General features: G+C 35.1%; 1 protein-coding gene across 1 annotated transcript in view; it reads right to left on the reverse strand.

The window, feature by feature from the left end:
• SPOCK3 (SPARC (osteonectin), cwcv and kazal like domains proteoglycan 3) overlaps positions 1–16,155 on the reverse strand; it is a 321,182-nt gene that overhangs the window by 264,025 nt on the left and 41,002 nt on the right. Inside the window, exon 2 of the mRNA XM_064585249.1 lies at positions 5,386–5,500. Within this exon, the coding sequence (XP_064441319.1) occupies positions 5,386–5,468 (83 nt within the window). The 5' untranslated portion in view covers positions 5,469–5,500. The remainder of the gene's footprint in view (positions 1–5,385; positions 5,501–16,155) is intronic.

Raw genomic sequence — 16,155 nt, forward strand, 5'->3', positions numbered from 1 at the left:
ATAACAATTATTGATAGGTATGCACTTATTGCCATTTTGTTAATTGTTTTCTAGCAGTCTGTTCTTTTTTCTCCTGTCTCTTCCTTTGTGGTTTGGTGATTTTCTTTAGTGTTATGTTTAGATTCTTTTACCATTTTCTTTTGTATTTTTACTATAAGTTCTTGCTTTGTGGTTACTGTGAGTTTCACATATAACATTGTATATATGTAACAGGTGGTTAAGTGATTTTTTTTGTATAGATCTTATTTATTTGAGAGAGAGAGAGAAAGAGAGAGCAAGAGGGAGAAGCAGACTCCCTGCTGAGCAGAGAGCCCGATGTGGGGCTTGATCCCACAACTCCAAGATCATGACCTGAGCCAAAGTCAGATGCCCAACAGACTGAGCCACCCAGGTGCCCCTAAGTTGATCTTTTTATATTATACATCCCTTAATTAGTTAATGTAGTTTTAGTTAATTTTACTACTTTTGTCTTTAACTTTCATACTTGTCTTTACTATATGTTCACCGTTTCCAGTGAGATATTTTACTTTCATATGTTTTCTTGTGATTAATTAGGGCCATTTCTTTTCTACTCACAGAAGTCCCTTTAACATTTCTTGTAAGGCTGGTTTAGTGGCGATGAACTTCTTTGCTTTTTGCTTGTCTGGAAAACTCTTAATCTCCCCATTTAATTCTGAATGATAACCTTACAGGGTAAGGAATTCTTGGCTGAAAGTTTTTTTTTTGTTTTTTTCTTTCAGTATTTTGAATACATCATGCCACTCCCTCTGGCAAGCAAAGTTTGTGTTGAAAATTTTCTGATAGTGTTATGGGTTTCCCTTTTAGTTGTTTTCCTCTTGCTGCTTTTAAGATTTTTTTTTTTTTCTCTTTAACTTTTACATTTTAACTATAATGTGCCTTAGTGTGGATCCCTTTGTGTTCATCTTGTTTAGAACTCTCTGGGCTTCTTGGACCTGAATGTCTGTTTTCTTTCCTGGATAGGGAAGTTCTCCGCCATAGTTTCTTCAAATAAGTTTTCTGGACTTTTCTCTCCTTTCTCTTTTTTACACCCCTATAATACAAATGTTATTCTGCTTAATTCTTTGTCAGAGGTCCTTTAAAATAGCTTCACTTTATTTTTTTTTCTTTTTTCTGCTCTATCTGGGTGAGTGTCATTGCTTTGTTTTCCAGCTCACTGATCCATTCTTCTGCTTCATCCAATTTCTTGTTGAGACTCTCAAAGGTAATTTTTTAGTTTAGTTATTGTATTCTTCAAATTTATATTTTTTTGTTTGGTGCTTTCTTATATTTTCTATCTCTTTGTTGAAGTTCTCACTGTGTTCATCCATTTTTCTCCCAAGTTCAGGAAGCATCTTTATGACCATTCCTTCAAACTCTTTATCAGGTAAATTGCTTATTTGTGCTTCATTAATGTCTTTTGCTGAGGTTTTGTCTTGTCTGTTTTTTGCAAGAGTCTTCTCTTTCCTCATTTTGCCTGACCCTCTGTGTTTGTTTCTATGTATTAGGCAAATCAGCTACCTCTTCCCATCTCAAAGGAGTGGTTTAATGTAGGACATATCCTAATGTAGGAGATAATGTAAGGCTTAGAAGTGCTATCCTCCCTGGCAGCCAGAGGCATCCCCTGTGTGAGCTGCTGTTGTGAGGCTGCAGTACAGGATGGGAGTGGGCAAGGATCTCACTGGCCCAGTTGTAGCATGTGGTTGTGTGACATAGGGGTGGGCATGGCTCTCACTCGAGCCCACATGTGATGTGTGGCTGCAGCATGGGAGTTGGTGGGGCCCTCAGTAGCGCATACCCTCTGGTGCTAACAGGTTAGAGGGAGAGTTCTAAGATGGTATCCACCAGTGCCTGCATTTGCAATGAGTTTGCAAAAATGGTACCTAACAATGACTTTGTCCTCAGAGAGAGTCCCAACAAGTTATCGTCTTTCCAGCAGATGCTTTAAGATCAGTAGTTACATCTCCTTCACATATGTTTTAGGTACTTTCAAATAGTTGATTTTGTGCTGGATCCTAGGACAAACCAAATGGTTTTCTTGGATGTAATTCCCATTTGTTTTGAAAGCAAGGCATTTGGGGCACTCATCTGTCCTGTGAAGTATCTCGGGGTTGGGGTGCCTGATGTAGAGCATAGATCTTTCACTTCTTAGGGAAAAGTTCTGTATTTTTGAAATACATCCTGATTATGGATTGCTGTTCCTGTTGTGTGTGTGTGTGTGTGTGTTTGTTGTTTCCTAATGTACCCTTTTCTCCGTTGTTGTGGAGGCTCTGTTCATTCAGTTTTTAGGTCTTTTTCAGAGAAAATTATTGCATATGTAGTTGTAAATTTGTTGTGTCCACCAAAGGAGGTAAGTTCAGGATTTTCCTACACTGCCATCTTGAACCCTTCTTTCTCAATGAATTTATTTAAAGATGTTTGTTGATTGACTCTTACGTCCTTTCCAGACTATCTTTAATCAATAAGCACATGGCACACAGAAAAAAACGTCAGACTTAGATTATCTAGGTTGACCAGTTCAACTGATCAAACTACTCAATTTTCTTCTCTTAGCTTATTCAAAAATAAAAGCTATCTTAATACATTCTCCAAAGAAAATATATACTAGCCAGCATGTCAAGTTGAGTATAAAGTAGTAAGTAAGGCATAGACACTGCCTTCATGAAACTTCCTGTCAGTTGAAGGAGATTAATGTTAGACAACTTATTACAAATGTAATGAATATTTCAAAATGAGTTCAGGGTTCTAAGGTAGTGGGAAAATGGATGTGTCATCTAGGGAGGGGTGGGAAATTAGGAAAACTTCTTTGAAAAATAAGATTCTCCCTACAGAGCAAATAGAAAATTCCATTTTCTCTTTTATGAGATCAAGAAAAGAAAAAAAGAATTAATAAGCTGTTCCTTTAAATAAAAACAGTAGTAATTTCTAATCTAAACTATGTAAGTGGCCAGAATTGATTAATTAAACTGTTTTCCTTTTTTTCTGTACCCTATCCCCATATCACACACACAACTCCCAGATTTAAGACCTGCTTTATTTACATTAGCCACTTTTATTGATCAAACTGCTTGGTAAATCTCTCCTTCCCTAAGTGTTGTATAAATATTCACTATGCACTGACATCCTCAAAATGAATAAAACATACCAAATATTCATCTTAAAATCAATTCTTTGGAAACTAGTTATTTATTTATCGAATATAGTGTGTATTGAGTGCAAATTGTATAATAGTGTCTATCAGAAATAGAACAGGGCTAAATACTATTTACATAAAACACTTGGAAGTCCACCTACTGAAAACATAGTAGTCTCCCCCACTGCCCCAGCCCCCTACTACACCACAGGCAGAGATGGCAATGGTTCTCAATTCAAGACACGTCACCTGTTTATATTAAAGAAATATTCTAACTATTGGTTCTGAGCCTTTATCATGTTAAGGAAGTTTCTTTCTGTCTGCAGTTATGCCTTGTTTTCTTCTTAATAATTTAGAGAAGCAGTGAGACAGCACAGTTGTAAAAAGCATGGACTTTGGTGTCAGTATATACAGACTGGAATCAATGCTCTGAAAATTCCCAGCTCTGTGATCTTGAGTCAGTTACTTTAACCTCTCCTGGCTTCAGTGTTCAGCAGTTGTGGAAAGGAAAGAGTCCCTGCCCCAAGCATGAGATTAACTGAGTTCTTCAGTTGCTCTTTGACTTGGTTCAGGGGACCAGGGGTGAAATGGCCAATGAGGTGTTAAATGTGTGTAGATGAAAATCCTTCCCAGGGTCTCTGAAAGTTGTGATAAAACAGTTTTGGCTTTTATATGAAATGAATTGACTAAGTCTCTGCAATTTAGGTGAGGGATTATACAGGAATTCTTTTCAACACCACCCTTGTATCGATCCCTCAAGTAAAAATCAACTCTTCCCCATCCCCTTCATACATACATGTGCATATTAATATTTAATTTTTTGATGATTAATTAATATGAATCCAAGAAATGCAGAAGCTTTTTGAAATCTTAAGGAAATAAATAGAAAAATAAAATCCTGGCCTGAAGTTTTGGTATCCCTTGATAAAATTAACATAGAGGACATGATTGAGTAGGGAATATATTGCTGATAATTCTGCTTTCCCATTCTGTGCCCTCCCACAGTACATTGACTTTATAGCAATGCTATTTCCTAGAAGTCTTTTACACTTCACATCCCCAAACTGTTGTTCTCTTTCTTCCTCTCTCTCTTACTTCTGCAAGTACACTATTGGTATGCCATGATTCTTTTGTCCCAAGTGAACTCATTCCTAAACTCTTTGTCTTGGTTGCATTAGCCTGCCTTGGCACTTGAAATCTGCCACTGTAGATGTGGCATTATGGAATAAACTCTTCTACTCCATTCAGCATGTAATAACAGGCTTTATGCATATGTGCTTTTAATTCAATAAGAAAAGTCAACAAAATTTAAATTTTGCCATTTTCTAGAAATGTTACTTACATTCCTATCCTCTAATGTTTTTAATCTCTGTTGGTGTGTTTGAATAATATACTTTAGAGTAAGTACACTGAAGTCAAAATGCATTTAATCTCTGAACATACCCAAATAGCGAAATTTCCTTGCTCATTTGATGTAAGAGCAATACAGGTCCGATATCACAAAAAAGAGTTCTCATAAAGAGAATTTTTTTTTAAAGATTGAATATACCTTCTTGCTTCAGTCAGTTACCCAGTGATTTCACTTTTGGTTATGGCATGTTTCAATCCTTAGGACTCAGCATGAAACTACACAGGCTATTTCTAAATTACTGATCCTTTTCAAAATAGAGCATATCTGACAGAAGCAGTGATACCATTATAAAAAAAATACTTAAAGCCCTTTCTTCTTTTTAAATTTTGTGTCAGCTTCCAGACTACAAGGACTCCACCAGTATGAGTGGAGTATGAGTATGAGTGCTTCCTTAAAGGAAGGTGTCCTCAAGGATTTTAAGTCCATGTTTCTATATTGTGACTTTTCATCTTTTTTTATGAACATCTCTCATTTTTTTCCCTTTAACTTTGTTTCCAATTCTTCCCTAAGGAAAATATCTTTCAAAAGGCATAAGCATAAATATTTAGAGTGTACCAAAATTATACTTAGTCTTTAAAATGGAAAAAGTGTAACACTTTAACCCAATCTTCACAAAATCTTCTTTATTTAATAATATATGCCTAAATTCTGTAATCTATAGTAATTCTGACTGATTACAATGTTTAACCCAAGTGAATCATAATTGTATTAACCAAGCTTCTAAAATTGTTTCAATAAAACTCTGGATAAAAGCTTAGCAGATATTGCCAAATATTTACACTCTGCAGTTATTCATGGTAAAGAGTACTATTCAATCAGTGGAATTTAATTTAATAATGTTTACCTGTGTGTAAGCCTCCGGTGACTGATGCAGACTGCAGTCTGAGAATCTTGAGCAATGCATACTTTATGGCGACTACATTTCATCTTTAGGCATGGATCTTTAGCTGGATCTAAAGCTAAAAAAAAATTGTTCAGAAAATATTAAGATATGTTTCTGCAAAATGGAGGTATCTAATCTCATCAAACAGTTTGATCAAGGAATTTACATAGCAGTTCAGCTCTAAATTTTCTTCACATTCTTCCTCTTTTAAGAGATGCTTCTATTTCTACCTGCCTAACTCAGAGTTCATAGACGGCTGCAGTTTAGTTTTATTTATTCTATTCAGAAGCAAACATACACCCCTATGAACAAAAAATGTGTAAACAAAACAAACTTTAAGACCAAAATTTTCTATAGTTGTTACTATCTTCTAGGCAGTAAAGGTGCAGAAATAAAGTTGGGGTATGTTAATGTAATACCTCTGTCAGTGGAGAATTATAATTTCTGCTTCTGCTTTCCCTAGATAGATGCAGGTGGTTAGAGATAAAGAATTAAACCCAAAAGATGTTAGTGGGCATTAATAAGTCTTTGGATATGCAAAAAAAGTCTACAGCTGTACTAGGAACTGGCTGAGTGCATCATGGTAATAACTGAGATGTTTCATTTTCATTTTTAAATTGTGCCTGATGTTTGAACCACCATTTCTCTAGACAAAACCATCCACTCTCTTGGTGGATGCCAACACAAAGACTGTGTGACTTGTTGGTGGTATTTTATTTTATTTTATTTTTTATTTATTTATTTTTAAAGATTTTATTTATTTGACAGAGAGAGATACAGTGAGAGAGGGAACACAAGCAGCAGGAGTGGGAGAGGGAGAAACAGGCTTCCCGCGGAGTGAGGAGCCCGATGCGGGGCTCGATCCCAGGACCCTGGGATCATGACCTGAGCCCAAGGCAGACGCTTGACGACTGAGCCACCCAGGCGCCCCTTGTTGGTGGTATTTTAAATAACAGTTTTAATAAGATAACTTGCATACAATTCATTCTTTTCATGTTTAAAATTCAGTAGTTTTCAGTATATTAACAGCTGTGAAACTACTATCATAATCAATTTTAGAACATTTTTATCAGCTCAAAGAAACGATACTCCACCAGCTCCTTCACAGCCTCTAATAGGAGCACACACTAATATAATTTCTGTTTCTATAGATTTGCCTATTGTGAATATTTTGTGTAAATGGCATTATACAATATGTGGTCTTCTGTGACTGGCTTCCTTTGTTTGGGGCAATGTTTTCAAGGCCCAACCATGTCCTAGTATGCATCACTACTTCATTTCTTTATATTGCTAAATATCATTCCGTTGTATAGATATGCCATATTTTATTTATCCATTCACTAGTTGAGGGGAATTTTGGTTGTTTCTACCTTTTGTTTATTATGAATAATACTGCTATTGGTAATCACTATTGGTGATGTTTGGTGATATTATGTTGTGATTTTTGTGGGTAGAAAGCCAGGGAGGGAGTTGGCACAAATAAGAAAAAGGCACTGAGTGTCCACTTTGGGTACATGTCACAACTGAGAGAAAAAAAACCCATGCAGGATGGAAACTGAAAATAAAATTCTAATGCATGTAGAAAAATGGAGCCAAGGTGACCTGAAAAAATGTGTATTTAGAATATGAAGAAGTATTTGGGAGAGCCCTGAACTTTTCACTGAACATGAAATGTGGATTTGAGCCAAGTTTTTCAAATCTTAAACCTGCGTAAACTAAAGCTAACATCTGGTGTGCAAATCAAATTTAGCTTTATGAATGTGTTAAGTCAATAACCTAACTAAAGTTAATACATTTTCATAAACAATAAATAAAACCAATTTCAATCAAATACAGATATAAACTGCATATATAGATGCATATATATAAAAACACGTATTTTGGAGCTCCTGGTTGGCTTAGTTGGTTGAGCATTCAACTCTTGATTTTGGCTCAGGTCATGATCTTGAGGTCATGGGATTGTGCCTTTGTCAGGCTTCAGACTCAACGAGGAGTCTGCTTGAGATTCTCTCCCCTTCCCCTGACCCCCGTTCATGCTCTCTCTCTCTTTCTAAAATAGATAAATAAATAAATCTTGTAGAAAACCTACATATTTTTTTACTTCAAAAATATATATTTCGGGGCACCTGGGTGGCTCAGTCGTTAAGCGTCTGCCTTCGGCTCAGGTCATGATCCCAGGGTCCTGGGATCGAGCCCCGCATCAGGCTCCCTGCTCGGCGGGAAGCCTGCTTCTCCCTCTCCCACTCCCTCTGCTTGTGTTCCCTCTCTCACTGTGTCTCTCTGTCAAATAAATAAATAAAATCTTAAAAAAAAAATATATATATATATTTCTACAAAACTCTTGAGATTTCAAATACTCATGAGATTTCAAATACTCATGAGATTTAAAATTAAAAAAACTAACACATATAGTTGATAACATGTTCACTAGTAGACATCTTACATCATAATAAAATGGTCAAATGCATCTATTTGGAACATAAATGTTTAAGTTTCCTCTAAGAAAAAAATTTTTGACAATCAATGATTAGATCAATTATAGCTTCTCTTAATTTCCAAGTAATTTCAAAACTTAAGACAAACAATAGTAATTTTATTCTTTATGAAATGTTCAATATACTTTGTTCACCATGCAAATGCAAGTTCCTAGAACATTCTCATTATATTATCACAGTTTAAATTATCACTAATTAGAAAACTGTCTCACTGAACTATTGCACTTTAGATCTGCATGACTTCTTGTTAAACAACATAAAAGAAAAACATACGATAACTTAGAAGGCATTAAAATGTTTGGTGCTATTTCTAATCATTAGCCTATTTTAATTTTTTAATATTTTATTTATTTGAAAGAGAGAGAGAGGCAGCATGAGCGGGAAGGGCAGAGGGAGAGAGAGAGAGAGAATCCCAAGTAGACTCCACGCAGAGCATGGAGCCTGATGTAGGGCTCGATCCCAGGACCCCGAGATCATGGCCTGAGCTGAAACCAAGAGTTGAACACTTAACCAACTGGGTCACCCAGGTGCCCCCTATTTTGACTTTTAATGGTTAATATCACTTTTAAATATTGATTAAAATTAAACAATTCTGCATAAAAAGCAATGTCATTATACCTACCACTGTATCTTATATTCATATGTCTTACACTCAGTGTGAATATATTTAACTTAGGACATAATATTCTGAAAAGGGAGTGTTTTTGTTTTGGAATAAAATAGTATGATACATGTGAAACTATCATAGTTAATCTAGTTACACACCAAATGCAGACCATTAGTAGTTATCTTTACTTATTTCTTCTGGTTTTATTTACCTTACACAGCTTACATTAGATAATTTTCTAAAGTTCCATGGGACTTCTTACATTATATTTACTTAATAAAAGTAGTGAGAACTCAAAAATTAGTGTATAATGAGAGGAAATTATCAGAACAAATATAGCACATGAAAATTAATTTAATAAAATTTTGCATAAAATTCTACATAAATGGTCAAATAAAAGAGTAGTAGTATTTGTCAGGAGTTGAAAAATATAATAGAAAGTGAACATGAAGAATCAGATACATAGGATCTGCAATAAGGAAAAGATCACTTTCTGTGCATGTGATTTTAACCATCTGTATTTTTGAGCAGAACTTACATTGTTGGCAGCTTAAAAAATTATAAAACATCACACACTGTAAATACAGATGCTTGGGATTTTATTCTTGAAATCACAACAATAACACAACCATCTTCCCCTTGGCTGAAGCCCATGGATTAGAATCAATCCTGTATTTTAAAAAAAGCCTGGCATAAATTCATCACCTCCCTCTGTTGCTATCCTCTTTTTTCCATCTTTTTCAAATTAACATCTCCTATTCTATTCTCTATTACCATATTAGTGCATTTCAGTTTTTCTCAAGCATCCAGTACAATGATCCCTAGAAAGACTTCAGCTAGCATACTTGAATTCATTTGGCCATGTTCTTTTTGTCTTAATCTTTTGTAATCTTTCTGATTGATGTGAACTAACCTGGGGACCTAACTAATACTGTTTTTTGTTTTGCTTTGTTTCAAAAAAAAAGCAGGCTGAATTCCAAACAATTGCCTTATACTTTCACTTGTTATGTAGTTGCATTTCAGTTGTGATATAGATTTCCCTCACTCTTTCACCAGAATATTTGTTTTTTAGTCTAGAATCCCCCACTCATTGCTAGACCAGGGAAATCTAGGACATATCCAGCCTGACCCAGCTTATAATGGTGGAAGTACCTGAACCAGCAAGGGTAGGTGAGAGCAGGAAGCAAACGTTGAGTGTAGACAGGTATGTCAGTTAAAAAAGATCTAATTCTTGAGGAGAGGTCCTTACATCAGGGTAACCGAAAAGCAAGGACACGTAATGCAGATGCTAGGTCAAGAAAACAAACATGGACTGTGACTGAAAGGTGCTGAATTCCCAATGCAGCTGAGGAATCATTAGTATTCATATTTCATGCAGGTGGTCTTAAAAGAGGAAAAGGCAAAAAGTGGTGTCATTAAGGTGCAAAAATAGGTATTATTGTTAGTATCAAAAACTGAAATAAGCTTTAACAGGGAAGATCAGAACTCCTAATCCGCACAAAATCTCTTCTGGAATTTAAGAGTGTTTAAGAGTAAAAAAAGCCTAGGTTTTTAGAATATTAAATCCCAATGATTCTAGGCTAAAGCCCTCTTAAATAATTCTGCATTTTATTTTTAGTGGGGCTAATAATGAACCAGTTACCATAGTTAAGCCAATGCCAGAGAAAAGATTTCTTAGAAACTTGACAAATACAATGAAAACTTAACATTCCCAATATTGATTCAGATTTTTCAAAGACAAATGTAGTAAAAAATAGTAATTTCTATGTAGCCTGATAGATTCATCTATAAAAAGTCAAGCTTTTGGACTAAATGATCTCCAAATTCACATTCTTCTTTCAAGAGTGAATGTTATTGGATTTCAGCATACATTTTTGACACCAGATATCCTACATGGAATGGATCCTATCCTCAACAGACTCAACATTTTAATTGGAAAAGAGATATATAAAAAAACAATTAGAATACATTGTTAAGTGGAAATTATACACATTCATATTTAATGTATATATATATATACATATTTAATGTATATATATATTTAGCTATGTGAAAATACATACACACACAGTTGAAGGAGTCATATAGTGGTGAATGAGAGATAATTAGAATGAATACAAATTTAGGTAGGTTTTGAAACATGTACAATGTGCAAAATGAAAGAAAACTCCGTATAAGGAGATAGTATGAAATGCATAAAAGTATAAAAAGGATGCCCTATCCCTGGAAGGACCGATAGTTTAGGATTGATGAAATATAAAATGTGCATGCTGCCTGCAAGTATTATGAAAAAACATGGGGGAGGCAGATGGAAGCTTTTTACCTTTTGGAGTTCTACCTTTTAGAAATGCCATGTCATTGAATGATTTTAATTTGGAGAGTGACATAATTGGGTTTTATGATAAAGAGATCACTCACAAAAATTTAGTTATGTTTTGAATAAAATTGGTCAAGACAAGGAAACTAACGAAAGTCCAGGAGAGAAAGGGTAAGAATCCATTCTAGGGGAACTGAGTGTGAAGATGGGCATGGGAACCATGCTGCCTATTGAGCAGAAAAAAAAAGAGGATTTTGAGAGGGTCAAGCATTGGTCTGTTAGAATAGGTATGCTGAGACAACCAAATCTGAATCAACTGAATAAATGTCCAACTCCTCACTTCCACCATTTGTGGACTTTTTCTGATATTAATATTGCTATAACTAATTTCCTTTTGATTAGTATTTGCCCAGTTAACTTTTGTCTGAATTCCTTTATTTTCAATGCTTAATTTTATATTTTAAGAATGCTCTTAAAAACTCTTAGATGGATTTATAAGCCCAATCTAAGGTGACCTATCTCTTGTTCTGTTTCAAATGTGATTTTTTTTTATGCAATTGTACTCTTTCCCCTCACTTTATTTTGTGCTTTTTTTTTTTAAGATTTTATTTATTTATTTGACAGAGAGAGAGAGCACAAGCAGGGGGAGCAGCAGAGGGAGAGGGAGAAGCGATTCAGGGCTTGATCCCAGGACCCTGAGACCATAACCTGAGCCGAAGGCAGATGCTTAACCGACTGAGCCACCCAGGGCCCCTATTTTGTGCTTTCTATTCTGCAATGTTTCTTTTTTTTCCCTTCAGTTTTCTTTCCTCTTTCCTGCCTCATAGTGTGTTAATTATATATATACTTTTAACTTTTCTCTAGAAAAGAGATTATCCTCCGTCTGAAGAGTACCAAGATCTTAGAACATGTTAACACCAAATCTTTTATATTCAACTTCCACACCATTTTCCATGAGCTACACCTCACTTTACTAACAAACCACTGTGAAATAGTCATTATTTCTATTACTATTTTTACTGACAGAGCTAATTTAAAATGATCAAATCTACCAATTTATTTGCCCATCATTGCTTCTTGCAATTCACACTTCCTTTTTGGGTTCTCTTGTATAATTTTATTTGTGGAAGCATATCGTTTTATAGTTCTCCTAGCATATGCAATTTGTGCTATAACTTTTATATATTTTTCTGAATGTATCTTTATTTTCCAATCATTTTTATTTTTTTAAAGATTGTATTTATTTCAGAGACAGTGAGAGAGAGAGAGAGCATAAACAGGAGGAGGGGCAGAGGCAAAACGAGAAGCAGACTCCCCCCTGAGTCCGGAGCCAGACACGGCTCAATCCCAGGGCTCTGAGATCATGACCTGAGCCAAAGGTCAGGACGCTTAACCAACTGAGCCACCCAAGTACCCCTCTAATCATTTTTAAAGAGTAGTTTAGCTGTGTCTGGAATTCTTATTTGATAATTACTTTTTTCTAGTCACAATAAAAAATATTATTTCATGGTATTTTGCCCTCTGTTGCCACTAATTAAGTCTATTTTTAGTCTGTAGTACTCTGTAAGCCATCAGCCTTTACTCCCTGGATATTATAATATTTTCTTATCATCAAAACTTTGTGTTGTGAAATGCTTATCTCCAACTATTATAGCAAACACATAAGCAAATATGTCCTTCTCTTTGAATTTCAGCTAGTAACAGAAGTATACTTAAGTAAATAAAGAACTCTTTTACTGTTTGAAAAAAAAAGTTCAAGAAAACAAAAACTAAGTTAAACACTCATCATGTGCCGTTGAAGACTGGGTTTCAATTTGGGGAAAATGTTGGAAAAATTACATCACTAAATAGTGAAATCAAAGTATGCACCAGCATTCACTTGGTGAAATGTCTCTTTAAGCTTAATTGTGTGTTTTCACATAAAATGAAGCGACCAGTAGCTCAAACATGCTTTAAAAACCTTCACGGTTCAACAATGAAGCACTGAATATGCTTTTGTTGTTGTTTTAACAACAGTTCATTTCACTAAAACTCTATGTTGTAAAACTATAGGAAGAAGTAGTTTTCTAGGGAATTTTTTTAAACTTGCCAGGTGTTATAATGAAAGGCTGTGCAAGTGAGCTGCATGGAAAATAGAGCTAATGCCTGATAGTTAATTAGACTTTTGACAGCCAATTTTGTGGTGCTCAATGTGATTAAATGTGGCTGCAAGTCTTTGGAGTGACTTTTCTTAGTTTTAAACCTTAATATTACTTTAGTTTTATAAAATCCTTCCACTCTAACTCTGGTCTCCCCATTACAAACATTAAATGCGGAAGTCTACACTATTAGCAGATTTCGATGTGATTGCTGGATTAATTTATTTTGTCATAAATATATATCAAAATATCACAATGTTTATTTCAATAATACCCTATCTTATACAATTGTATGAAATGAAACTGACTACTACATTGATAACTCAAAGTTAATAAAAAACTCTAGATACTATTACAAGACAGAATTTCATCCAAAATTCATTCTACTCTAGTATTAAAGTATTGATGACAATTTAAAAATGTCATTCTTTTCTGTTATTATTCTTTTACTAACATATTATCTTCAAAACTTCTTAAAGCGATAAATGTTAACAGTGTTTCTTTTATAAAAGAGATACATCAGAATACTTGATTATGTGTAAAAAACCATTATTTTTACTAATTTCCATTTTCAAAATACTATTTGATATATAAAAATTATGATACTGAATCCCCATCATAAAGATTTAAATTTAGGATTCTCTTTCTAATATTTGAGCTAAATATATCTATGATTCAGTTAGCACTTACTAAGAAGGTGACTAAATAGAATCATAAAGAAAAATCCCTACTAATGGGGCAATAATGTCTTGGCTTATTGAAATAATGTTTACCTGTAGTTTACCTGTGGCGATACCACACATATTCCCCCCTCCTATCTGGTCTAGGTGCACAGAGGCTGGAGGGAAGGGAACCACAGCTGGGATGGCAAGTAGGCAACACTCATCCAGTAAGCGAGTGAGCTGAAGCTAGCAGGCAGGTGCATGGGGGGAGTTGGGGCATTAGGAGTCCATTTGTAAGTGGGGTGTGTACCTAGGATTTGTACCTAGGGTACCCAAGTTAAATTCCTTAATTTAACTAAGACCATTCTAAAATACAAAATAACATATTCTATAATTGTGTACTTTAATTTACTTGGGAGCTGTTATACAAAAAGGAAGAAATATTTTTAAAAATTAGCCCTGAGTTGAAAAAATGTTCATGTGACTCTGCTTGAATGTGTGTTCAGTGCCTTAAATATTTCCAGACATATAGAAAGCACAACATTTGACATTATCATTTGTACTTTTATTGATAGCTATTAAGGTCCTACAAAATCTCTTGTAATTTGTTATACACCTCTTCTAACCACCCTATGGGAGGATATCTGGCCCACTTTAAGTGACACTCTCCTTTTCTCACCTCTCTATTAGGACACAGAATTACCTCTATCCAATAAAAACCACTGACTCTTAACTCACTGTTTTCCTAAATAAAATTTACTCTTCTATTTTTGCCTACTTAAAAGTAAAGATGATAATTTCTACATGAACTCTTTTTAAAGAACAATGAAGCTAATCCTGGAAAAAAAAAAAAACGAGACTTCTAAACACAGATTTGTTTCCTCCGAATGCTGTGTCAAACACTACTCCCATTAGATAGTTTACACACTTGTGTGCACATACACAGATATGTATATGTATAAACAAGGAATTGTATCAATGGCCATTTAATCTTGGGTGTGAATCGGAAGATAGTCCCCTGAAATCATCTATTCAATCTGATATAAAATTAAAAGTACAGTAAGTTTCCACTTCACCACTATAAGAAATGTTAAAATAAAAAAACTGAACAGAGAAGTGTTTGCAAGAATGTAGATTAACTAACCCAAACATGTGGCTGGTGGGAGTATAGAATGGTATAATCACTATTATTAGTCCAGGTCCAATTAGGAGACAAAAGACACAGTACCTCAAATGGGGAAAGTTTAAAATAAAGAATTTCTAATTATAGTAGAAGAATAAATGTAAAGGAATAAAGAAAGCTCTAAAACATACTCTAATAATGAAACAGAGTATCAACAGAAGAGCCAAACTAGAAAAGTGTGCTTCCTCCCCAGATTTGGGATTCAGTTCTCATTGGAGAAGGTTGCAGTGCAGTGGGTAGCCCAGAAGTCTATTTGGTTGATGGGGCCAGAGCCAGTTGGCCCATAGTCACTGGCAAAGTGGGCGATACCACACATATTCCCCCCTCCTATCTGGTCTAGGTGCACAGAGGCTGGAGGGAAGGGAACCACAGCTGGGATGGCAAGTAGGCAACACTCATCCAGTAAGCGAGTGAGCTGAAGCCAGCAGGCAGGTGCATGGGGGGAGTTGGGGCATTAGGAGTCCATTTGTAAGTGGGGTGTGTACCTAGGATTTGTACCTAGGGTACCCAAGTTAAATTCCTTAATTTAACTAAGACCAGATATGCACGCTTTCCACGGGATTGTACACACTAGTCATGTATCTGTGGTGGAGCACCGCTACATGTCTCTCCTTCAAGCATCACTGGAATAGAAGGAGAATCAGAAGTACTCCAGAGCCAGAAAGAGAAGTCCTTCACTCTGCAGACCCTTGAAGTTCCCTATATTGATGAAGCTTAACATTTTGTTTGTTATTGGCCATGCTTACGGAATCCAGTCCCATTACTGTAGAACAGGCAATGAAAAGTGAATTGAGAGATAAGAGGCAGTAAATTGATATCTTGCACAATCTCTTTGGAAAATATTTTGGCAGTTTGTCATATAATTAAACAATACTACATCTTTGAATTTATCCAAGAGAATATTTTGAATGTTCACAAAGAAACTATTACAAAAATATTCATGGTATATTTAGTTATAAGAGCTAACCCAAATATCCATCAATGGGTGACTGCTGTCATACAAAGAAAATTCTTCTCAGCAATCAAACAAACAAAACAAACCCCTGAAACATGCAATAATGTTAGATAAATCTCAAAAACATTATATCAAACAAAACATGGCATAAATGAAAGTATTCAAGTAATATAGTTTCATCTGCATCAAGTTATAGAATGAGCTAAACTAAAGTGAAGGAAATCAGAACAGTTCAGACAGTGATTGCCTGGATCGGGGGTATGAAACTGGAAGGAGTGAGGTAGAGTAAGTAGTTCGAAGAATGTCTGGAGTGATGGAAATTATCTTTATCTTAATTGAACTAGTGTTAATTCAATTATTTGCGTTCACCAAAA

Source organism: Mirounga angustirostris, unplaced genomic scaffold, assembly GCF_029215605.1.
Source record: "Mirounga angustirostris isolate CCGP_5_RB_7025 unplaced genomic scaffold, mMirAng1.0.hap1 SCAF_2, whole genome shotgun sequence".
Lineage (NCBI taxonomy): Eukaryota > Metazoa > Chordata > Mammalia > Carnivora > Phocidae > Mirounga > Mirounga angustirostris.